Source organism: Sciurus vulgaris (assembly GCF_902686455.1).
Source record: "Sciurus vulgaris genome assembly, chromosome: 8".
Lineage (NCBI taxonomy): Eukaryota > Metazoa > Chordata > Mammalia > Rodentia > Sciuridae > Sciurus > Sciurus vulgaris.
Genome location: NC_136468.1, coordinates 123,686,012 through 123,711,927, shown reverse-complemented (window position 1 = coordinate 123,711,927; position 25,916 = coordinate 123,686,012). Strand labels below are relative to the sequence as shown.

At 37.4% G+C, this 25,916-nt stretch overlaps 1 protein-coding gene across 1 annotated transcript in view; it reads left to right on the top strand.

The window, feature by feature from the left end:
* PI4KA (phosphatidylinositol 4-kinase alpha) overlaps positions 1-25,916 on the top strand; it is a 146,897-nt gene that overhangs the window by 22,367 nt on the left and 98,614 nt on the right. The window contains exons 2-7 of the mRNA XM_079152131.1: positions 14,044-14,160; positions 17,265-17,358; positions 19,342-19,430; positions 21,568-21,640; positions 22,314-22,573; positions 23,097-23,163. Of these exons, the coding sequence (XP_079008257.1) occupies positions 14,044-14,160; positions 17,265-17,358; positions 19,342-19,430; positions 21,568-21,640; positions 22,314-22,573; positions 23,097-23,163 (700 nt within the window). The remainder of the gene's footprint in view (positions 1-14,043; positions 14,161-17,264; positions 17,359-19,341; positions 19,431-21,567; positions 21,641-22,313; positions 22,574-23,096; positions 23,164-25,916) is intronic.

The following is a 25,916-nucleotide window of genomic DNA, read 5'->3' as shown; positions in this document are numbered from 1 at the left end:
TTCTTTCTTTTTTTTTTTTTTTGTGCTGGTGATTGAATGCAGGGCGTTGTGCTTGCAAGGCAAGCCCTCCACCATCTGAACTATATCCCCAGCCCCGAGTTGTTGAAGTTTGATAAATGTTTTTTCTGTCTCTGTTGCAATATCCCCCCTAACCCCTCACCCCGGCATTGCTGAGGAATCAAGCTAGGCAAGGACTCTTAACACTGAACTACCCACCCACACCCAGGCCTTGAAGCTTATTTTAAAACTCTTTTCCAGCAGGTCTAACAGCTTTTGCTAAAGGGTGCTTTATACTACTCAGGTGTGACCCTTCTGAAATCTCTGCTGAATATTTTGAGAGCTTTCTCCTGTGCCTGGGAGTATTCAAACTCCTCCAGCTGTGTGTAAACTCTGAGAACCATTCAGTTTACAGTTGCATTTGTTCTTTGCTCAACTTCATGAATTATCACCCTTTACTGATGTATCTTAGTGTTCATCAAGACTCAGGGGAACTTTACAATAGATTTCTGGAGCTTTTTTATGTTTGGCTCTCTTTAGAATTTTTAGCTGCCTTAGACTTCCTGTATGTGTACTTCTGTCTTCCCAACTTAGTAAGAAAACCATGATTTGTTTGGGATGCCCTTCCCACTTTGTGGCCTGGATATGTCTCTGGCAGAAAACCAGGGCAGCGATAGGTCTCATTTTATTTCCCCTTTTTCACATATTACATTCCAGTGCTCTTAACCAGTGCATGAAGCCATTGTTTTCATATATTTGCCCATTTTCCTAGGATAAATCTAGATCCTGTTATTCCCTCATTGCTCCAGCGGAAGTTCTTGGATCACGATTGAAAAAAAAAACAAACTTATTTTTTTTAGTTGTAGATGGATACAATACCTTTATTTATTTATTTTTATGCAGTGCTGAGGATCAAACCCAGTGCCTCACATGTACTAAGCAAGCACTCTACAACTGAGTTATGAGCCTAGCTCCCAGATCACAGGATTTTATTACTAGAAGAGGCATTGCAAAAGTACTTACCTGGTCATATGTTTATACATAAAAAAAGAGAGACTCAGGGAGGATGACTTGCTAATTTTGCATAGCTTTAAGATGCAAGGAAGATTGCATCCACTGTCCATACACTTGGCATTTTGTCCACATTTTACAGAAGAAAATACAAGTAGAGATGTTCAGGTAGTTTGTCACTTATTTGGGTCACATAAGAAACTGGACAGAAAGTCTCTCCTCACTTCCCTGGTTACTGGAATATTGTCCATTCAGAGGTATCAAGAATCAGATGTGTACAAGTGTCTGTGCTATTCCCCATCAGACATTTGAGCAGGGCTCAGAAATGGTGGCTTCTATTCATTTATTTCTCCAGCTTTAGTCTTGTTAAAGGTGTAATGCTGCCTATGTGGAATGTCATAGAAGTCCATGTCAGTTGTTCAGAAGGTTGCTCTCCATCTGCAGGTGACCAAAAGGACATTTTAAGTGAAATTCTGAAGGATTTTAAGTTTGAGACCAGTGTAGACAATTTATTGAGAATTGTCTGAAAATAAAATTTTAAAAGTAGTGGGGAGTAGCCCATTGGTAGAGTCCTTGCCTAGCATGTGCTAGATCCTGGGCTCATTCCACAGCAACACACACACACACACACACACACGTGTTAGTGTTTATTTGGAGAATGGCACTCACCAGAACTGGATCTCCCTTATTTGATATGTAAAGACTTCCTTAGAGTTCAGGTTCAAATCTTTAGATGTTTTCCTCATAGGAACTCAAGTTTCTGAGGGCATTTGCATCAGAACTGTGGCCTTGTACCAGGCTTTTAGTCCTTTGGTTTTTGACTTCTGTTATATCCTAGTTGTCATTTATTTTAGTTTTAAAACCTTGCTAGATTATAGCACTTATGAGAGAATGACTGTTTTACATATCAGTTCATTTGAGTATTCTGTCTGTTCCTCCATTCAGTGATGAATCAGATACAAATATCTGCTTCAGCAATAGTAACAACTGCATGTTAGCATCCTGCCTGATACAGCAGTCCCTCTGCCCCCTTATCCCTAATTTTGCATATATTGGTTTCAGTTACCTATGGTCAACTGTGATCTAAAAACACTAAATGGAAAAGTCCAGAAATAAGCAATTTATATGTTTTAAATTCTGCACCATTCTGAGTAATATGATAAAAATCTCACATTGTTCTGCTCTGTTGTGCCTGGGATGTGAAGCATCCTTTTGTTCAGTATATCCATGTTGTATATATTACCTAAGTTAGTCATTTAGAGCTGTCTTGGCTCTCAGGTCAACTATCATGGTATTGCAGTGCTTGTATTCAAGAAGCTAAGTGTCTTCTGTACTTCTTAGTTTACTTAATAATAGCCCTGAAGTAAAGAGTAAAAATTGCCTGATGTTGACAATTTGGATATGTCAAAGAGAAGTTGTAAAGTGCTTCCTTTAAGTGAAAAGGTGTGATTATTAAGGAAAGAAAAAAATTGTATTTTGTGGTTGTTAAGATCTATAAGAACAAGTGTTTTCCCAAAAGGAATTAAAAGAAAGGTACCTAAATTTTTTTGAGTAAATAATGTCAAAAATTAAACTTTAATTTCTGATTGTTTATTGATAGTACATACAAATACATTTTTAAAATTTTTGACCTTCATCTATTAGCTTCCTAAACTTGCCTGTTAATTTCAGAGGCTATTTTTCTTTTTTCTTTTTTTTTTTTTTTTTTTTTTTTTTTGGTGCTGGGGATCTAACCCATGGCCTTGTGCTTGCAAGGCAAGCACTCTACCGACTGAGCTATCTCCCCAGCCCCAGAGGCTATTTTTCTAGATTTCATAATATTTCTATAGAAATAATCATGATGTCTACAAATAAAGACCATCTTATTTATTTAAAGAGAAAAAGAACAAATCTACCTGTGAAATTGTGATGAAGGAAAAGAATTCATGCTAGTTTTGCTGTTGTCCCTCAGACTGAAAAAGTTACAACCATAGCGTGTGGTAAATGCTTAGTTAAGATGGAAAAGGTGTTAAATTATAGGGTTCAATGCTGTGTGAAGTTTCAAGCATCCATAGGAAGCATTTAGGAAGCCTGGGTTCCTGTACCTCTTTCTTTTCTCACCTCATCAAAGGTCTGTAACATTGTCCCTGTTCCTTCCACTAGTTGTTAAAGTTCTGAATTATGTCAGGTACAGTGGATGCAGCAATGAGGAGGACACAGTGAACAGAAGGTAGGTACACAAGTAACTCCAAAATAATCTATAAGGAAGATAATTAACTCAAGAGAAGTACAAAGTGCTAAGTGGGTTATTGAGAGATAACAGTGGAAGAGATCATACGAAGTTCCTGGGGTCTGGAAAATGTTCAGAAGACATTTAAGATGGATTTGAAAGGAATTTTGGAATTTTTTTTTTGGGGGGGGGTGGTACCAGGGATTGAACTCAGGAGCTCTCGACCATTGAGCCACTTCCCCAGCTCTTTTTTGTGTTTTATTTAGAGACAGGGTCTCACTGAGTTGCTTAGCGCCTTACTATTGCTGAGGCTATCTTTGAACTTGCAATCCTCCTGCCTCAGCCTCCAGAGCCACTGGAATTACAGACATGCACCACTGCACCTGACTGAATTATGGAATTTTTATAGGAAAGGTAGAGCAAGTTGGGTGAAAGGTGCCAATCAGTGAAAAGATCTGGCAGGAAGAAGTGGAAGTTGATACATAGGGGCTTGGGTGTACAGGAGAAGCCACCAGGCTGGAAGTGTCCATTCTTTGTGACACTGGAGAGCCATGAAGGCGTGTGAACTAGACATGTTAATATTATAGTAAGGAGTGGCAAAAGTGAGGGTCAAAGAGGGGATCTAGTTAAGAACCTGTTGCCTCACTTGTACTTGACCTGTCTAGTCCTAGTTAATTAACTTGTAAACCAGGATAGGAGAACACATGACCTACCTAAAAGTAGATGATCAGCAGTTGGGTCTGTGTCACCTCTCCCAGCCACACAAATGTGCTTTTGGGTACATTTGGAAGATGTCATTGGTCCTTAGGCCTTAGGTGAGCATAATCTCAGTGTACCAATTGAACTTACGTGTGTTGCTTTACCAAAATTATACCGAGAAAAAACTCAGTGTCACATTCCTTTTCTTTTTCTGTGATTTTCTTTTCTTTTTTAATGGCACTGGAGAATTGAACCCAGGGCATTGAACATCTGTGATTTGGTGGGGTGGGTAATGAATTACTTGATAAATTTTTATTTTGTTTACACAGAGCTATGGAATATTTTCAAGATAGTTTTGTGAGATTAAGCTTTACATTCCTAGGTCTCTTTACATTCCTAGGTTTCAGGTGTTGTTATCTCATTGCTTCTGCCTCTGCTGTGCCTGTTGCAGTCATGGGAGTCTAAGTTCAGGCTGGAATAGCTAGCAGCATCTCTTGTCCCATTAAAAAGAGAAAAGCATTGTATTTAGATTAAGACTCTTGGGTAAATTTTATTTAAATAGGATATTAAGATGTTGTGCCATTGTAGGAAACATTTGTTTTGCTTATTTTGCCCAGATCTTCTGTCAGTTTTATGTTACTTCTTTGTTCTCACATTACCCAGATTCTGTTTATTGAAATATTATATGCTTTTTCCTCCTCCTCCTCCTCCTCCTCCTCCTCCTCCTTCCTCTTCCTCTTTTTTTTTTTTTTTTTGTACTGGGGATGGAACCCAAGGGGTGCTTTACCAGTTCTTCTAATTTTTTGTCTTGCTAAGTTTCCTGGGTCTCACTATTAAGTTGCTGAGGCTGGCTTCAAATCTGTGATCCTCCTGCCTCAGCCTCTTGAGAAGTTGGGTTATAGAGGGGGGTACCACTGTGCCCAGCATTACTGTCTTTTTAAAAGTAAATTTTACATTAATGGCAGATTGTTTCTACTATTTAAAGGTTTTTTTCTGAGTTATCAATGTTCTCTATAGAAAATATGGAAAACAAGCGGGGCACAGTGGTTCATGCCTAGAATCCTAGTGGCTTAGGTGGCTGAGGCCGGAGGATCTTGAGTTCAAAGCCAGCCTCAGCAAATTAGTGAGACCCTGTCTCTAAATACAAAAAAAAAAAAAAAAAATGTAAAAAGAAAATATGGAAAACAAAAGAATGCAGAAGAAAATAAATATTGTCTGTAATATGACTGATTGTTTCTGTAATATGACTGATTGTTTTGCTTTTTTTGTGTATGGGGGGGTGGGTACCAGGATTGGACCCAGGGTCGCTCATCTACTGAGCCACACCCCTAGCCCTTGTTTATATTTTATTTAGAAACAGGGTCTTGCTGAGTTGCTGAGGCTTGCTTTGAATTCTTGATTCTGCTTTAATCTCCTGAGTCACTGGGATCATAGGCATGCACCACCTCACCTGGCTTACTTTTCTTTCTTGATAAACAGGTTCAGGCTTTGAGTTTTTAAAGACTCTTGCTTCTATTTATATTAGTTCCTTATTGTTGCTTTAGCAATGTACCACAATCCTGGTGGCTCAGAACAACATATATTTATTACTTTATAATTTTGTAGATTAGAAACCCAAGTCTCAGTAGACTAAAATGAGGTGATGGCAGTGCTGCATACTTCTCTAGAGATTTTAGGTGAGAACTCACTTTCAGGACTTCACAGATACTACAAGTGGCCCTCTATAACATTTCTTGGTTCCTGGTCCCTTCCTCCAGTTTCATAGAGAGCAGTGGTGGGCAGAGTCCTTACATCACATCACTCTGACCCTCCTCTTCTGCTTTTAAGGACCTTTGTGATTACAGTGGACCCACTCACATAATCTAAGATAGGTTCTCCATTTGAAAATCCTTAATTTAGTCACACTTGTGGAGACCCTTTTGCCATGTAAAGCAACATATTCACAGGTTTAGGGATTAGGACATGGACATCTTTGGCAGGACCATACCAGTGTAGTTCATAAATTGCTGAGTCATTTTATAGATTTCTGAGTTGTTCACTTTTTCTTTTTGGTGTCTTCCCTTTACATTGTAAAACTGTGGGCCTGGGCTGGGCATGTGGCTGAGTGGTAGGGTGCTTGCTTGGCATGTGTAAGGATCTGGATTCAATCCCCAGTACCATACACACACACGCACACCTCAAAACAAGCAAACAAAAATACTATGGGCCCATCTTTTAGGGTAGTTTCTGAATTGTCAAATTCTTTCTTTCTTTTGGTGATATTAGAATTGAACACAGTCCCACTGAGCTACATCCTCAGCCCTTTTTATTTATTCTAATTAGTTATACACGACAGGAGAATGCATTTTGACACATTGTACACACATGGAGTACAACTTCTCATTCCTCTGGCTGCACATGGTGCAGAGTCACATTGGTCATGTAATCATTCATGTATATAGAATAATAAGGTCCATCTTATTCCACTATCTTTCCCACTCCGACACCCCCTTCCCCTTCCCTCTGCCCAATCCAAAATTTCTCCCTTCTTCCCTAACCTCCTCTACACCCTTTATGGATCAGTATCTGCTTATCAGAGAAAAGTTTATTCAGCCTTGGTTTTTTGGTTTGGCTTATTTCATTTAGCATGATAGTCTCCAGCTCCATTCATTTACCTGAAAATGTCATAATTTCATTCTTTAAGGCTGAGTAATATTCCATATTGTATATATACACATTTTCTTTATCCATTCATCTGTTGAAGGGCATCGATGTTGGTCCTATAGTTTAGCTATTGTGAATTGAGCTGCTATAAATATTGATGTGACTGCGTCACTGTAGTATGCTGATTTTAAGTAGGCCCAAATCTTCATCATGTTGGCTTAGGACCTGGTTTCCTTAACACAACTCCTAAAACACAAGAAGTAAAATCAAGAATCAATAAATGGGACAGATTCAAATTAAAAAAATTTTTCTCAGCAAAGGAAACAATCAGTAACATAAAGAGAGAGCCTGCAAAATGGGAGAAAATCTTTACCGCATGCACCTCAGATAGAGCACTAACTTCCAGGATATATAAAGAACTCCAAAAACTTAACACCAAAAAAACCAAATAATCCAATCAATAAATGGACTAAGGAACTGAACAGATACTTCACAGAAGAAGAAATAACAATCACTCAACAAATATATGAAAAAATGGGGGCTGGGGTAATGGCTTAGTGGTAGAGCACCCACCTAGCATGCATGAGTCCGTGGGTTCGATCCTCAGCACCACATAAAAATAAAATAAAGGTATAGTAACCACTTACAACTAAAATAAAAATATATATATATGAAAAGGTACTCAACATCTCTAGCAATTAGAGAAATGCAAATCAAACTGCTCTAAGATTTCATCTCACTCCTATCAGAATGGCAATTATCAAGAATTCAAGCAGGGGCTGGGATTGTGGCTCAGTGGTAGAGTACTTGCCTAGCATGTGTGAGACACTGGGTTCCATTCTCAGCACCGCATATAAATAAAGAAAATAAAGGTGCATCAACAACTTAAAAAATGTTTTAAAAAAAGAATACACCTGCTGCTGTGTTCTTAAGTCTGGGCATACTCTTAGATAGCAAGGTCTAACAGCCCTAGGGAGAGTGAGTGTTTCTGTTGCCTGTATGTTCATCCGTATCCATGGTGTGTGGCATATGAGTATCCAAAGATGGTAAGAAATTATTATTGTCTTGGAGGTGTTGAGTGGGGAAACAGATAAATGTACTAAGAATTGTATAACCTTAATATTAGAGTAGCTGATACTGTTGGTGTTATTGGGACCCTTCATATAGCTCAGGACAGCAATTATATTTATATTTAACCTTATTGAATCCAGGCTAAACATTCATTTAACTGTTCCTTGCATGGAATATTTCTAGACCTTACTCCATGACCTGGATGTTGGTCTTTGGATATTTTTCAGTGTGGCAAAGAGGCAACTGAAGTAATCTTTGAAGCCTGGAACAATGATGCGTGTCTTTAATCCCAACTGCTTGGGAAGCTCAGTCAGTAGGATTGCAAATTTGAGGCTAACCTGGGCAATTTAGCAACACACTGTCTCAAAATAAAATAAAGTAAAACAGGGACTGGGAATGTAGCTTTGGTGGTAGAAGTAGAGCACTTGCCTAGCATGTGCAAGTCTCAGTACTTCAAAAAATAAGAAAGTCTTTTTCTCACTTTTCCATTCCGTTATCAAATGCTTCAAAACATCTTCTGAACTGACCTGTTTCCATCTTTGCTTGTTCAGGTCACCACCAGTTTTGCCTGGACTGCTTCAGGGTCTCCTATCTCATCTCTCTGCTTTTATTCCTGTTCTCCAAAATCCATTCTCAATAAAGCAGCCAGAGGGATTCTTCTAAACCTCAGTTTTAAACTCAAGAGTCTCTCAGGTCTCTATGTGCCCCACTGACTTTGACTCCCATTGCTATTAGAGTACAATCAGGTACCAATTTGTCCCCAGAGTCTTTGGGGACTATCATTGCCTATACTTGAATTTCTAGGCATCCCTGCTCTTTTTTCCCACTGAAAACACTCTTCCTTGGTTGTTCTTGCTGCTTCCTTTTTTTTCAGATCCAATTTAATGGGCATCTTCTTAGGCCCTCTTTAATCACCCCATCAAAAGTAATGGAGAAATATAATTAAAAACAAAATCCCCTAACGCAGGAACACTTTCCACAAAGGTAGTAGAGAAGGAAAACACTTTTATAACTGAATAAGCATTAAACCAAAATGGGATGTACATCAGACAATCTGCCAAAGACAGAAAGAAATATCATCCTTTATATGGCCAAGCAGGTACAACTCATTACACACTTTTTTCAGCATTATTAATAACTAGTCCTCAAGAGGACATGATGGTATCATGTGTCATGCATAGTTCATCCTAGTTTTACTTGATAATTGGAGTGACCATCTGTGTTAGCTATTTGGCTTTGCCTAGAGGAAAAGCAGACTTCTCATATCTTTTTTTTTTTTTTTGACTGACTCCTACAAGATCTAAAAAACTTAACCTGAAAAGGTTAGAAAGTAAACCCATCCAAGTCTTCTTCTTATGACAAAAAAATGACAAATAACTTTTATTAAGGGGTTGAGGTTACCAGGGATTGAACCAGGGGAATTTAACCACTGAGTCACATTCTCAGCCTCTATTTTATTTTTTATTTTGAGACAGTGCCTCACTAAGTTGCTAAGGGTCTCGCTAAATTGCTGAGGCTGTTTTTTTTTTTTTTTTTTAAATCATAAATTTACATAGGGCCATGTTGTTTGATTCATTCTGTTATTTTTTTCCCCTTCCCCCCCCACCCCTCTTTTCCCTCTATGACTTCTCATATCTTTTTGACAGAAGTTTTGCACTTTGGAGTGAGGCAACTGTGGAAGTTAGAATACTACCCTCTCATAGAAACTGGGTTGTTTGCATTCCAAAGAAATGACTTCCAGGTCCTTAGGAAAGACATTCCTAGGTCAAAGATCTGTCTAGTTAGCAAATGGATTCATATTCATTTCCAAAACAGAAGGAAGTCTGTGCAGTTACAAATTTTGTAAAGTAAATGCTCAAAAGAGAGAGGAGGCATTCGTTTATTTTCAACAAAGAGAATTGAACCTCTTATTTTGTATTTGTCTTTTTACTCTCATAGCTACTGTTTTTATTTGTTTTATCTGGAATGAGAGCTAGGGCCTTTAAACTGCCTGGTTGCATTGCATCCACAGTACCTGGGACAGTGCCTCACATTACATTTGTGCCCAGTGAACAGTGAATAAATGAATTAAAGGCATATTAACCTGATTGACTCTCAGTATAAGTCACCTGAAGGAGATCTTTGTAGAGCAGTGGCATGGAAAATGCCTGTGTTGTGTTGAGTAGTGACTCCGGATAGTGACTGTGCCTTGTACCAGGCACATTATCTCCTCCAACCCCATGAAAGTTGCCCTATAGATAGGAAAGCTGAGGCTCAGCGTATCACCCAACTGGTGTGTGCCAGAGCCAGGATAGGACTGCAGATCTAACTCCAAAGTCTGTGTGCCTTTCACTCAGCTAAAAGTTGTCAACATTAGATTTAATTGTATACAACAGAAAAACAAAGCATGATCCTTACCCTGCCCCTGAAAGAAGTCTCTAGGGTCAGAAAAGCACTAAGAGTAAAAATATTTAAAAATTTAAGTGTATCTGGACACGGTGGTACACACCCGGAGTTTAGCTACTCAGGATACTATGGCAGGAGAATTCATTGAACCCAGGAGTTGCAGACCAACCTGGACAACATAGGGAGACTCCATCTCAAAAATGAATAAGTGAACAAAAATTTAAGTGTTTATGTGTATGACATGTGGGAATATTAATGAGCTATCTTTTTTGGTGGTAATGGGGATTGAACTCAGGGCCTTACTCATGCTAAGCAAGTGCTTTATTGTGGAACTGTATCCTCAACACTTTTTTTAAAAAAAATTTTTGTAGTTGTGTACAGACAGCGTGCCTTTATTTTATTTGTATATTTTTATGAGGTGCTAAGTATCGAACCCAGTGCCTCTCACACACTAGGCAAATGCTTGGCCACTGAGCTACAGCCCAGCCCTCCTTGACCCTCTTTAAATTATATTTTGAGACAGGCTTTGACCACTAACTTGACAATCCAACTGACTCACCCTCCTGAGTAGCTAGGATTACAGGTGTGTACCACTCCACTTGGGAATGAGTTGTCTTTTTAAAAAATAACTTTTCTGTATTTAATAACCATGTTGCACAGTTTTGACAAGTTTTTGAGTCTCTGTGCTGTGTCTTAGTACATTAGCTTCACCTCCCAGGTATGTGGCTCAGTGTGTCTTGTGTGTGTTGGAGCAGGATATTGATTGAACAGGATAGGGCAAAGGACATAGACTTTGCTAGGACCTTGGATTCTTCCCTCCAGTTTGGTTTGATATTGACTCTGATAACATTGTTTGAATCTCATTGACTCATTCTGTTGTGATTCTACCTTCTTTTGATTTTTAATTAATGGGGATACTTTTTTGAAATATTTTTTTAAAAATCTCTAGAACTGGAGTGTGGCTCAGTAGTACAGCACTTGCCTGGCATGGATAAGGCCCTGTAAAAATGAACAAACACATAAATAAAAATTCCTGTTAATTTTTTTTTTTTTTTTTTTGAAAGCCGGAAGCAGTGGTGCACTCCTGTAATCCCAGTGACTTGGGAGGCTGAGGCAGAAGGATTGCAAGTTCAAGGCCAGCCTCCGCAACTTAGCAAGGCCCTAAGCAACTTAGTGAGACCCTGTCTCAAAATAAAAAATAAAAAGAACTGGGGATATAGTTTCATGGTGAAGCACCCCTGGATTCAGTCTCCAGTACAAGAAAAAAAAAATTTTTTTTTCTTCCCAAGAGACTTTACTTTTTCCTTCAAGATGTAAGATGATTTTCTGGTAAAGATCTTCCAAAGTGACTGGAGTCCCTGAAATTTATAACTCTTCATGTTGTATTAATGGGATTTTTTTTTTTTTTTTTTTTTTTTTTTTTTGGTGTGCTAGGGATTGAACCTAGGGCCTTGTGCTTGCGAGGTGAGCACTCTACCAACTGAGCTATCTCAGCAGCCCTTCATGTTGTATTTTTCCTTCTATGAAGGAGGAACACTGAAGAAAAGTGGGGATTTAGCCTTATGTTCTAATCTATTACTGTATCCTTTTTTGTCTAAGCATGTATCATTAAAAGCATGGATTTCTTTCCATATGTACATATTTCTATTTTAACTTATTGGATGTTTTTCCTGATTACATAAACAATGTTTTCCCATGAAGCATTTTGGAAAATACCAAAAAAGTACTTTATAAAAAAAATTAAATAAAACTTCTGGTTACCCTACCTCTCAGAACTCCTTAACATTTTGATATATTTTTTCCAGTAGTTTTTTTCTGTATTTGTCAATAAGATCATTTCTCTCATAGATTTATAGAACACTTTGAATATTATTTCATGTTATTGCTTATTAAAAAATACTGTTACTCAACTTTCCATTACTGTTTTCTGTTAAGTTTTTTCTATCACTATAAAAAAAATACCTGAAATATCAAGTTAAAAAGAGAAAAGGATTATTTTGGCACAAAGTTTGGGAGGTTTGTGATCCGTTGGCCTTGTGGCTTTGGGCTTGTGGTGAGGTGGTAGTAGTACATCATGGTGGGAACATGTAGCAGAGCAAAACTGCTCCCTTCATAGCCAGGAAGCAAAAGGGAGAGGAAGAGGCTGGAATCCCCATAATCCTATTCCAGTTTATGCCCCAGTTACCTAAAGACTTCATACTAGTCCACACTTCTTACAAGTTCTACTATCTCCTGATAGCCTAGGGACCAGACCTTTTAGCACCTGGTCCTTTGGATTTTTCAAGATCCAAACTGTAGCAAATGCCATTTTTAATGGCTGAAATATTAAAAGTGAACCTTATGAAAACATTGGTTTTGTAGTCAAGTAATCCATTTTCATGTGGTTCAACCTAATATTGCAACAAGTGGCTCAGTCACTTTATTTTTCTAGTATTTAATGTTTAGATTGTTTTCAATTTTTAAGTGTGTATATAACATTGTAATGGATGCATTTCTACATGATCTTTGCCTGAGTTTCTAATTGTTTACAGTCATTCCTAGAAGGAAAATTACTAGGAAAAGAGTCTAGTCTTTCTTCAGATGAGAAGATGCTTTTCTTTCTTTTTTATTTCTTTTTCCTTTGCAATGCTACAAATTAAACTGAGGGCCTTGTGCATGCTATACAGCCATCTAAGAAGATGCTTTCTTTTCAAGTCTTTGTGATTCCTTTGTATTTGCCTGTTTAGAATCTAAGGTAATGACTACAACAATAAAGCAAAAAAAAAAAAAAAAAAAGTAAAATCTAAGATAACCAAAACAACCTTCTTTCTTTTAAAAAATTAATTTTGTAATTAATTTTGTCATTAATGTAATTTATTAATGAATTTTCAGGGCATAACCTCAAGCCCTGATATACTTGATCCACTGTTAAAACATGCCACCACAACCATATGAATGTCAGTAATATGACTTTTTTTTGAGGCTATCACAAAATAGCAAGGTTAGGGTCCTTGTTTTTCTTAATGCTTTGATGGGTGATTCTTGTGGCAGAATTCTCTTTAAGATTGACATCACCTTTGCTATCTTTAGTTGTGTAAAGACAGACATTTGCTGTTGGTGTGTTTAGAAGATAAACCTAATTTTTCCATGTATTCAATACATTGCTCACGTATACCTACTTTGCCTTGTGGTTGCCACTGTTTGGGCATATCACAGTAACAGTCAATACTATTTATTGAGCTCTTGCTGTATGATGTGTATAGTTCCAACTGCTTTACACATATATGGTTTCAATTAATTAATTAATTAATCAGTCAGTACTAGAGATTGAATGCAGGGACATTCTACCAGCTCTCTTTTTTTTTTTTTGGAGATTGAGTCTTACACTAAGTGCACTGAAACTTATAATCCTCCTGCCTCAGCCTCCTGATCTGCTGTAGTTGTAGGCATGGTCCATCCTCTAAGCCACATATTTGGTTTTTGTAAAAGCTGTCAGAAAAATTATTACCACAGATCAGGAGGGGTAACCTGTTTAGGGAAGCACAGGGAGTAGACACTCTGGAGTGTCTTGATGGCAAACCCCAGACTACACACTGAGCCTTACCCTTCTGTAGATATCATATTTCATATGTTGCTCTGAGTGTATGTATTTTAGGGCATGTATGTGATTATTTTAACCTCTGAAAATGTCCTTTTTATGATGTATATATGTGAAGGGCAGTGCTGGGAATCAAACCCAGGTTCCTACCATGGTAGGCAAATGCTTTACCATGTAGCTATCCTGCATGCAGCCCAATCCTTCTTGTTATGATCTTTTAATTCTTTTATGGACTTTTATGGGACTAGTTTGTTCTGAATGTGGCTTTATAGTTTTCTAAAGATGTCTATCTATCTGTATTTTTTTTTTTTTTTTTGCAGTACTGGGGATTGAACCCAGGGCTTTGTGTGTGCTAGGCAAGTATTATACTACTGAGCTATGTCTCCAGCCATATATCATATGTGTGTATGTGTGTGTGTGTGTATGAATTTTTTTTTGCTTTGTTTTCTAGGTCCAAAAGTTGCTTTGCATGTGCCCAGTAGATTTCCATGGAATCTTTCAACTAGATGAAAGACGGAGAGATGCAGTGATTGCACTGGGCATTTTTCTCATTGAATCTGATCTTCAGGTAATGCTTTACTAAATTTTAAGTTTCTGCGGCGTAAAGGGGGCATAATGATCATTTATATTTGTATCTGCTTATATTTACTTAATGCGGTACTTGAAGAATGCATTCCCACCTAATTAAAATGGTTAAGTGGGAGGGAATGGCAGGAAGAACATGCAACTGGTGGGAGTACTGTGTTTTTGTTTGTTAGTTTATTTGATTTTTCAGTCCTGGGGATTGAATATTGAACCTGGGGTGCTCTACCACTGAGTTACACCCCCAACCCTTTTCATTTTATTTTGAGATAGAGTCTCACTAAAGTTGCTGATCTTAAACTTGGGAAATCTTTTATTTATTGATTGTTTTATTTTTATCATTATCACTTTTTAAATTCTAAGTTCAGTCATGCCATTAGGAAAATAAAGATGGTTGATTTATATAAATTAGCTTGTATGTCCTAGATATTTTACTCCAACAAGCACTAACATTTTTTGACAAAGTATTTATACATTTGCAAAAATAAACATTTTATTGGCACTTATTTTATCCACAGGAGCATGGTAGTTCAGCTTTTAATAATTAAACAGGTTGCCTGAGCAAAATCACGTGAAAAACCAAAATGAGATGCATAAGCTGCATTTATTTTTTCTTCTGCATACTTATTAACATGAAAAAAAAGAAAATTATTTCTACTTTTCTGTTTGCCAAGTTCTATTTAAATATAAAAACAATTATAGAGGGCAGAAAAAATTATATGTATATTTTTTGGGGTACCAGAGATTGAATATAGGGCCTCTCGACCACTGAGCTACATCCCCAGTCCTATTTTGTATTTTATTTTATTATTATTTTTTAAAATTTTGTATTTTATTTAGAGACAGGGTCTCACTGAGTTGATTAGTGCCTCACTTTTACTGAGGCTGTCTTTGAACTTCTGATTCTCCTGCCTCAGCCTCCCAAACCCTGGAATTACAGGCATGTGTCACCACACCTAGCTATTTTTAAGAATATAGGAAACTACTGTCGAAATGTTTAGTGGTTGAAAATATCCTTGGCAAACACATTACCTGTTAGATTTATCTGTAAATCCCCAAAATGTTGTACTCATATTAGACTTTTTAAGATGACCAGGAGGAGAGGAGTACAAATTACCTTTGGTGTAATTTTGGTTCTGAGTGAGGATTGGGAGGGTTCCAGATGGCATATAATGTTATCCTTTGGATCGTATAATTTGCTTATGCTTCTAGGGAAAGTCCTTGGTTTCATGGATACCAGGAAAGGAATCCAGAATGCTTTGTCAGTCCCCTGAGACCCCAGGGACCAACTTTCTCTTGGTTCACTTGGTATTTATATTCTTTACTTCCTTCCATGATGGGCTGTGCATTGGCCTCCTTGTATCTATATGGGCTAACCTGGTTGCAGCTGTGACCCAATGTAGTGGAGATGGTTTTACTCATTACATCCTACTAAAACCATCACAGTTTATATAGGGAAGAACCAATCAGGGCCATTTCTGCCACAGGGAGCCAGGTAGTGCAGGCCCCTTGGAGCTTTGTGCCTTTTAGTACACTAGGATCCTAGACAGCTGTAGTTTATCATTTATTGGAGAAATTGTTTTCTTTTTACTAAATAAAATTTTCTGTTTGTTGGTTATTGTGATATAACAAACTCCCCAAACTGGTTAATACAATCATTTTGTTTTTTGTTTCCTTTTGTTTATTTTGTTTTGTTGCTTACAAATTTGCAGTCTAGACAGGCCTCAGAAGAGTCACTGTTTACTCTATTGGGTGTCACTAGGGGAGGGTCAAAAACTGGTAGTGAAATTATGTGAAAACTCATTCATGGACATACCTGGGGGTTGAATCTAGGGTCTGTTGACCAGGATACCTCTGTATACATGGACTCTCCATGTGGCCTGGGCCTTGTCACATCATAATGTCTGTATTCCAGGGCCAGTATCCTGAGAAAGAAACAAGTGGAAGTTGCATTACCATCTCTAGTCTCTGAAGTCAGAGTTACATTTATGCTCGTTTCTATATATACTAAAAGAAAGTAACTAAGGTGGACAGTTTCCAAGGGGAAGTCAATTAGACTCCACCTTTGAGTAGGAGGAGCATCAAGGAACTATTTTTTTAACTTGGAGCTTTTTTTTTTTTTTTTTTTTTTTTTTTTAAGGATTCTATTTCAAGAATCCTGTAGTTTTTGGGGCTGGGGAGATAGCTCAGTTGGTAGAGTGCTTGCCTTGAAAGCACTGGGTTCCATCCCCAGCACCACAAAAAAAAAAAAAAAAAAAAAAGAATCCTATAGTTTTAATTTTTTTTAATTGTCAATGGACCTTTATTTTACTTATTTATATGTGGTACTGAGAATTGAACCCAGTGCCTTCCACATGCTAGGCAGGTACTCTGCCACTGAGCTAAAACCCCAGCCCCTTGGAGCTGTTTTTAATACATTAAGAGCATCAAATCTCCTTCTCTGGAGCATGCTTACCAATAAACCAAAAAAAAAAAAAAAAAAAAAAAAATGATGGAAGATTATGAAGCTGTATATTATTGGCTCATTTGATTGAGAAAAGTAATTTTTTAATTGGGTTAATGAAAACTTGAACAAGAAGAAAAATGAAGCAGAAAATTTTTTTAGAAAGGAGGAAAAGAAAACAAGGGATATGAACAATAAAAAGCATCACCAAATTGAGAAGCTTGTGATTGGGAGCTTCTCTCTAGTCCCAAAGATCTTATCCTAGGGCCTGTAGATGAGTTTTGGGTGATCTGAAGTCATCTCACTGAAGGTGACTTTAATTGTGTACACATGCATATTTTCTGAAGAGGCTTTCATAGGGATCTACCACCCAGAGAAGGCACAATCTTGAATACTCAGCTCCAAAGGACAGGTTAGAGCACTTCTTTTAGGCCCTCATGGTATAAGCTCAGATAATAGCCTCTGGACTTTGCTTTGTGGAAACAAAGTGCAATGCTGTGTAAACTTGTACTTGATTTACATTATCCCTGGAGAATCTTTGAGATGATTGGGATGTGGCTATGCTTTGGTTTGAGCTTAATCTATGTTAAAGGGGCTACCAGTCATTTATTAAATCTAATTTTTTTTTTTTTTTTTTTTTTTTGTAGCACAAAGATTGTGTGGTTCCTTACCTTCTTCGACTTCTCAAAGGACTTCCAAAAGTGTATTGGGTAGAAGAAAGCACAGCTCGGAAAGGCAGAGGTAATTTTGTGTAATGTTTTCCCTGAAAACAAGGAAAAATATGTTCAGCATCTTTAAGGGTCAGATGTTTATTTGTATTAACATACCAGTTAGGATGCTTCTAACTGATCCTGCTCCTGGCTGTGAAACAACTAACTGCCTGCAGCAGTGTGGGCTGAGCTTACTCATCATTGTCCAGTGTGATGTGTAAGGGAGGAAAAAGGCAAGTGGCTTGCCAGCTTTCCATTGTGCTCTTCAAAGAGTGAGCAAGAACTTTGAGACCTTCAAGAATCTTTTCTCATATGTTGTTAGTTGGAATTGGGTCACCTGCCCATCCTCAAACCTTAGTCTAAACCCTTAGTCTAAACTCACTCCTGAAAGGAGGTTTTTCCACATTGCATTGAAGCTGTGCCAGAAGGGTGAGATGAATGATACAGACTCAGCCACAATATTCACTATAATTAATTTTATCATTTTGTTGCTGTTGTTAAGCTTCAGTTAAACTTTGTACCTTTAGAAATTGAATAAATTCATATGTGTTTCTGTTTAGCTTGTGTTTTATTTTAATATTCTTTTAGGGGCCAGTGTGAAAGTAATAGTCTTTGCCTCTCCTCCTGTGTACTGCCCTCTCTTCCTTCCTCTCTCCTTACCTTCTTCCTTCTGTCCCTTTCCAAATATTCACATAGGTTCACTGTGTGCCAAACCTGGTACTAACTACTAGCAACACTGATGTTCTTGTATCTTTATTTCCCAAGACTCCAAATTCTGCTTGGAAGACCTCCAGTATTTTATGGTTCATGATGTATAAGACTGAAGTTTTTTTTGGAATCTACCTCTGTGAGGCCTGATATAGCACCTTTGGATAATAGCAGAAGTTAGTGTCTATAGTTCTCAAAATATCGTCCCAGATCAGAAGCATCAGCATCACCTGGGACTTGTCAGAGACGCACACTCCCAGTCCCCACACTAAAGCTCTCCTGAACTAGAACCCTCGGGGTGGCATGTGGGCAGTTTTAACAAGTCCTCAGAAAATTCTGACATACACTCAAGTTTGAGAACAATCTAGAACTAATTTTAAAATTCCCAGTGCAGAAATAAAAATGTAATAATCTGCTATGTACTATGAATATGTCTATAAAATAGTGAATACTTATATGTCCTGATTCAGTATTAAAATTGACTACATATTTAATCGTGATTGAACCAACTCACATTGTTTCTAACATTTGAAATTAGACCTGGTAAAAGAACTGCATAGCTTTTGGTTTTTTAGGCAGAACACTCCCTCCAGTGTTGAGGGTTCCTAAAACCTTCCTGATAGAAGTCTTAGTGCTGGGAGGACTTAAAAGCTCAGGGAGTGGAGATGGAGTTGTCACCCAGTAGTAGAGCTTATATTTAGCCTGCAGGAGACCCTGTTTTTAATCCTCAGAACCAAAACCAAAAAACTTTTGTGGAAAAGAGTAAATCTTTTGTGGTACTGGGGATTTAACCTGGTGTTTCTGCTTGCTTTGCAAGCACTCTACCACTGAGTTGCATTCCTAGCCCTAGAGCAAATCTTTGGAAGCTCTTATTATGATTTTTCCTATTTGTCAAAACAAAGTACAAAAGAAAATGTAACCAACATTTCATTCAGCTTAATGTTATAGTAGTGTGTGCTTGATAGCTTCCATGTACCATCTTATACATCAAGACTGATTTCTCACTTTTATTTAGGAAGATAATAAAAAATGAAATCTCACAATTTCAGTAGGCTCTGTAATCTCAAACTGTAAATTAAAAGGAAACATTAAATTTATTAAGCCAAAGTATTTTGTTAAAAGAAAGAGGTATTTCTTAACAAATCATTAGGCCCATATCTCTCCTGTTGAGACTTATTGAGGGCAGCCACTATAAACTGGTTTCTTGGCAAGTCATGTAAGAGGGAACATACTGAATTGGATGGCTAGCAGGTGTGGCCCAGTGTCTTGTTTCTAATGATCTGATTCCTGTCTTCACATCTTCCAGGTACACTCCCAGTTGCAGAGAGCTTTAGCTTTTGCCTGGTTACTTTGCTGTCTGATGTGGCTTATAGGGACCCTTCTCTTAGGGATGAGGTAAGCATGTGGTAACTTACTCATTGCTATAAGATCAAAAAGAATTCCAAAGTGGTGAAGAGGGAGAAAAAATATTGAAGTGATTGGATTGTGTAGGGTTTTTTTTCATATGATTAATAGCAGACCTAAGAAATATTTCATGATTGCTTTTGGTACTTTTCAGCTTGCTTTGTTTTTCAAGATCTCATGAGTCTTACCATATTCAGCATTCCCCAAAACGCTGTGAGGCAGGCAGAAAAATGCAGAGGCAGCTCATTTCTCTTCTTCTAGTTTAGGGATTGAAGTCATTTATAGAATAAATTTTCTAGGTAGTTTTTACTTCTCAGTGCCCAGACTTTTTTTTAGTTCTTGTTAATTTTGTTGGAAATGCTACCAGCATATATTTCAAACTTCCTTTTTTGGGGGATGGGGGTGCTAGGGTGCTAAGGAGGTGTTCTAACCTCAGTCCCTTCCCTCCGTCCTTTATAAACAAAGAATATCACCATAATTTAAACTTTTTCCTAACTCAGTTTTTCACAAAATTTCATAAAGTTGGTTTTTGTATGTTACTATTGTTAGTTTCTGTGGAGTGCCTAGTTGCCTTACTACATGCTAAATGTTCCCAGCTAGCAGTGTTTTTGCAGTTCTTTCTAATTTAGTTTCTTCATTTATTTTTAGGTTTAAGGTCTTGAATAAAATTTATCAAAATAAAAAGGTCAACACTGCAGCAAAAAAAAAAAAAAAAAATGACTTTATTATGTGAAATGGGCAAAAGTACAAGTTGTGTCTCCTTTACCTAAAAATCCAAACTATGAAATGTTGCAAAATTTGAAACTTTTTGAAGGCCAATATAATACAACTCAGTTACAGTTAAGATAAGGACATATTAAAAATATTGTATATATTACCATTTAACTATGTGTTTAAAGTATATATGAAACAAATGAATTTTTGTGAGGACTTATGTATTATCCCCAGCAAATCTCCTTATGTACATCTAAATATCCCAAAATCTTAAAAAGTCTGACATTCAAAACACTTCTGGTCCCAAGCATTTTAGATAAGGGATACTCAATCTGCATTGATTTTTAGGCCTTCACAGGTTATGCAACATTATTTAATATTAGGAAAATGAAGGAAATTTAGGTTATGAACAAGTCATGGCAGACCAATTTAATTTTGTTCTTTACCTGGGTTTTCTAAAACTCATAGTCGAGAGAAATAAGTAGATGCTATCTAGTTGAACTTCATGAAGAATTTGGTCAAGCACCTCTCTTGACTTTCTGGACCAATTATATGGCCTAAGTGCCAGATTCATAGGGTTTTCAGGTCTGCCTAAAGGAGTATCCCAGAGGATGATTGAGATATTGGCCTGGCAGGAACTTCCAGTGGCCTGCCTACAACCATTGGAGCAAAATGAACCAGTGTTTTGAGTGAAGATCTAAAAAGCAAGTTGATTTCATTTGAAAAGAGCACAAAACTGGGAATTGAAGACTAGTCCTATAAGCTAACAGTAATATAAGCTTTTGTGGGGATAAATAAAAAGTTAAAAATAATTGCAGAAGTAAAGGTATAACTTTAGAGCAGTATGTATGAAAAGGATTTAAGCATTTTATTTGTCTGTAAGCTCTCTGAACCAGCATTGTGAAGTGGCTACTAAAAAGTTCATACTTCAGTCTAGAATCTGTGATTAATTTGGAGACTATTCTGGGCACATTCCTGCATTCCTGGAATATTAACGTATTTTATTCTGAGCATCATACTGCCAGACAGGGTAGACAAGCTGGATTATAGTAGCAACATAAACAGGCAATTAGTGTCATAATTAACTTTTATCATAAGGAATAAGATTGGAAAGAGTGAAGGCTATTTAGCTATGAAAAGAGAAGATGTGGAGTCTTAATCACCAGTTTAATGAGTATGCAGGAAGAAGTAGCTCTAGGGGCTGCTACGTACAAGCCCCAGGAGGACTGCATGACACATTTTTAGGAGGATTTCTGTACTAGCCTAGAGAGTCAGGGTTTCTGTCTCTGAAGTCACTATTTGACAATAGTGGAGGGCTAAGTCAAGATGATACCTGAAGCTTCTTTGAATTTTGATTTAATTTTGTGGTATTTATTCAGTTTTGTGTATAATTTTGTTCCCTTGACTGTTACAGATTTTAGAGGCACTTTTGCAGGTTTTACATGTCCTTTTGGGAATGTGCCAGGCCTTGGAGATTCAAGAAAAAGGTATGATTATAGATCTTAATGCTTTTTTCTCTTTCCTTGTCTTCATCTTCATCTTTGTCTTTACTTTGTTTTTTCCTAGTCTTTGCTTTTCTTTTTTGTTTTTTCCTAATCTTTGTTTTTCTTCTCTTGTTCTTTGTTACCTAATGTGCACCCCGATGGGTGAAAACCTTTCTGTATTAGGTTACGTTTGCTGTGGGTTAATATACTGAGAGGCTGCATGAAGTCACAAGCACAGTTCTATACACAAATGCCAAATGGCCTTGGACAAGGCCTCTGAACCTCAGTTTTTTCACCTATAACGTGGGTAGTTTAGTTGACTTCCAAAGATCATTTTTTCCATAGTGTAAATAAGGCTACCAATATGATCCTAGGATATATGAATATATTTTTAGATTCGAGATACCTGAAAATATGACCTAAGTATATTATTGATTTGGATGTAACATGAATAGATCAAGACCTTCCAAGGAGATTAGCTGTAAGGGAAACATAGTCTGAAATTGTTAATGATAGAATGGAAATATCACTGATTAGCCCTTGGGGTTGACCCTAGTACTATGGCTTATTCAACCTTCACATTTGTTAGGTGGGTTGTGAAATATTACAAGTTGGTATAGCATGGCTCTCTTACAGGTAAACTATCTCATCATAACATTCTCATTTGGTCTTCTAGAATACCTTTGCAAGTATGCAATCCCATGCCTGATAGGAATCTCTCGAGCGTTTGGGCGGTACAGCAACACGGAAGAGTCTCTCCTCTCGAAGCTCTTTCCCAAAGTCCTTCCTCATTCCCTGCGAGTCCCAGAAGAGCTAGAAGGTGTCCGAAGGCGTTCCTTTAATGACTTTCGCTCCATCCTCCCCAGCAATCTACTGACTGTCTGTCAGGAGGGCACCCTAAAGAGGAAAACCAGCAGTGTGTCCAGCATCTCTCAGGTAGGGCTGGGCTCCTGGGAGAAGAGCAGGGGAGAAGGATCTCATTAAGTACTCATGTGAAGAAAATACCCCTTGTCTGTAGTTTAAGGAAATTTAAGAAACATGGAAGGTTCTCACTAGAATTCTCTTTAATCCTAGGGGCTTGCCTTGTCTTTTTTAAGATTTATAAGTGATTTCATAACTGGGAAGAATTTGTTTCATAGTAGTTGGGTATCAAACCATTATGAGTGGGAGATAGTTGGTGAAGAAGTATATAATTGAAGGCTGGGCTTGTAGCTCAGTGGTAGAGCACTTGCCTAGCATGTGTGAAGCCCTGGTTCAGTTCCCCAGCACCAAGAAAAAGAGCTACATAATTGACTAATGGAGAAAAGATAGGAACACAAAACACTAAGAAAAATTCAACTCAGTAATCGAGTATAAATATATGGCTATAGAATAGATATTGAGCTGGTGGAGTGAACCTTGCCTAAGACAAACCTGTCTCCCTGGCCTTTTCTGATCTGTAATTCTGGTTGTGTTTCAGGTCAGCCCAGAACGTGGCATGCCCCCTCCAAGCTCCCCTGGAGGATCTGCCTTTCACTATTTTGAAGGTGAGCTTCACTTCTCTGCCAGGAATATTAACCACTTAGTACTCAGGCTCACAGTGTCTTCTTGTGATGTTAACTCTAAAAGGGTTGACATCACAAGAGGTCACTCTGAGCCTGTTTTATTGTCATGGATACAGAGTGGCAAGCTTTTTTAAAAGCATTTATTTTCTATTTTCAAATATTATTAATAGAAAAGTACAGAGAGTAATTTACTGGCGCCCAAATGCCTGCCATCAGAATGTAGATAATACTACTTTATGGAGCTTTGCTGCTCAAAATACTTTCATATAATTTATTGAACTTTATTGATGTGAACACCCTTGTGCTGAACCAGACACATGTTAAAATTACATCTTACCCTTGAGGGGATTTAAGTGATAAGAAATGGAGAAACCAGAATTTCATGCCTCATAATGTAATCTTTTCTAGTTTTGATTGATTCTAGTTGCTAAAAGAACATGTCTCAAGGCCATCCTGAGAGATATAAAGAATTTTTTGAAAAGGAGGGGAGTTAGTATCTGAATTCAAATAAACATGGGCAACTTTTTGTATAGTATCTTAGATGTTTGAGAGTATAACATGTTCCATGAGTTTTTTTGTTTCGTTTAGTTTTTTGTTTTGCACATTACTAGTTACTAAACCCAAGAGTGAATCTGCCTCAGAGTTACATCCTCAGCCCTTTTTAAATTTGATTTTGAGACAGTCTTGCTGAGTTTCCCAGATTGGCCTTAGCCTTGTGATCCTCTTGCCTCAGCCTCCCTGAGTACCTGGATTACATGTACATGTTACATTTTATGTACATATTGGAACTAAAGGCCAAGTTCACTCACTTTCCAAAGAGATCCAGTTGTCCATGTGTAAAATATATCCTCTAGGCCTTAAAACCCTTTGTTACCCCTAGGCCTTTGGGGCTTCTGAGGATAGCTATGATGCAAAACCTTCTTTTTCCCTTGTAAACATCTGTCTACCTATTTGGCAAGGCCCTCCCGGCAACCCATTGTGGCTGCCCTTTAAGCATATTTAAGTGACCAGATGGAGGCACACTTGCGTACTACTGACTGTGCAAGCTCTAATGTCCCTTCAGTAGATCTGCTACCTATTGGTAGGCTTGTGAGCAAAGGGATAATGTATACCTTTTAAGTGTTCCTCATTGTAGGAGAGGCAACAGCACATACTGCTTTCTTCCATATTTGTTCATACACTTCTAGTTTCACTCGGATTCTTCTTATAGTAGGTCCTCTCCCTTTCTAGGCCTTCCACAGTCCTGTATGAATATATTTTTTTCTGTATGAATATTTTTTAAGAGTTATTTTTAAATTTCTTTCTTTTTTAAAAAAAATGTTTACTTGTTTGGTTTTGGTACTGGTGATTGAATCCAGGGGCTTTTCTTTTTTTTTTTTTTTTTTAAACCACTGAGCTATATCCCCAGTCCTTTTTATTTTTCACTAAGTTGCCAAGGCTAGCTTCAAACTTGTGATCCTCCTGTCTCAGCCTCCTAAGTTTGTGGGATTACAGGCATGAGCCACTGTGCCCAGTTTTTAAAAATTTTTATTGGTGCATTATAATTTTATATACAGTGGGATTTATTGTTGCATATTCATAGATGCACTCAATAAAACAATATAATTTAGTCAATTTCATTTCTCAGTACTTTCCCTTTCTTTTCCCACCTCCCTCTCTCCTCCTCCTCCCTTTCCCTGCTCCCCTTTTTCAGATCTACTGTTCTCCCTATTTTCATGGAGCCACCCACCTCTTTTTTCCCTTTTGTCTCCCTAGCTTCCACATATGAGTGTGAACATGATTCTTGGCTTTCTGAGTTTGGCTTATTTCATTTAACATAATGCTCTTAAGTTGTATTTGTCCTGCAAATGACATAATTTCATTCTTCTTTATAGCTGAATGAGATTCCATTGTGTATATATATATCCCACATTTTCTTTATTCATTCTTTTATGGATGGATAAGTAGGCTGGTTCCCTAATTTGACTATTATGAATTGTGCTGCTTTAAATATAGATGCATGTATCACTATATATGCTGACTTTAATTCTATGGGATAAATAACACAGAGTGGTATAATTGGGTCATATATTGTTTCCATAACTAGTCTTTGGAGAAACTTCCATACTGCTTTCCATAGTGGTTGTATTAATTTATAATTCCACAAATAGTATATAAGTGTTTCTTTTTCCCTATGTCCTCTCTAGCATTTATTATTATTTGTATTCTTTATGGCTGCCATTCTAACCTGGAGTGAACTGAAATCTCTGTAGTTTTGATTTGTATTTCCCTGATTGCTAAAAATATTGAATATTTTTTCATATATTTGTTGGTCATTTGTATTTCTTTTAAGAAGTGTCTGTTTAATTCATTTGTCCATTTATTGATTGGGTAATGTGTTTTTGGTGGTGAGTTTTATGACTTCTATATATATTCTCGATATTAATTCTCTGTTGGAAAAGCAGCTGTCAAGGATTTTCTTCCATTCTGTAGGTTCTCTCTTCATGCTCTCTGTTGTTTCCTTTGCTGTGCAGAATCCTTTTTATTTGATGCCATTTCATTTATTAATTCTTCTTATTATTTCCCAAGCTTTAGAGGTTCTATTGGTGTTGCCTGTGCCCATAGGTTGACGTATTGACTACCTTTACATTATCTTCTAGCAGTTACAAAGTTTCTAGTCCAATTCTTAGTTCTTTGATAGTTTTGAGTTGACTTTTGTTTAGGGTAAGAAATAGGAATCTAGTTTCATTCTTCTA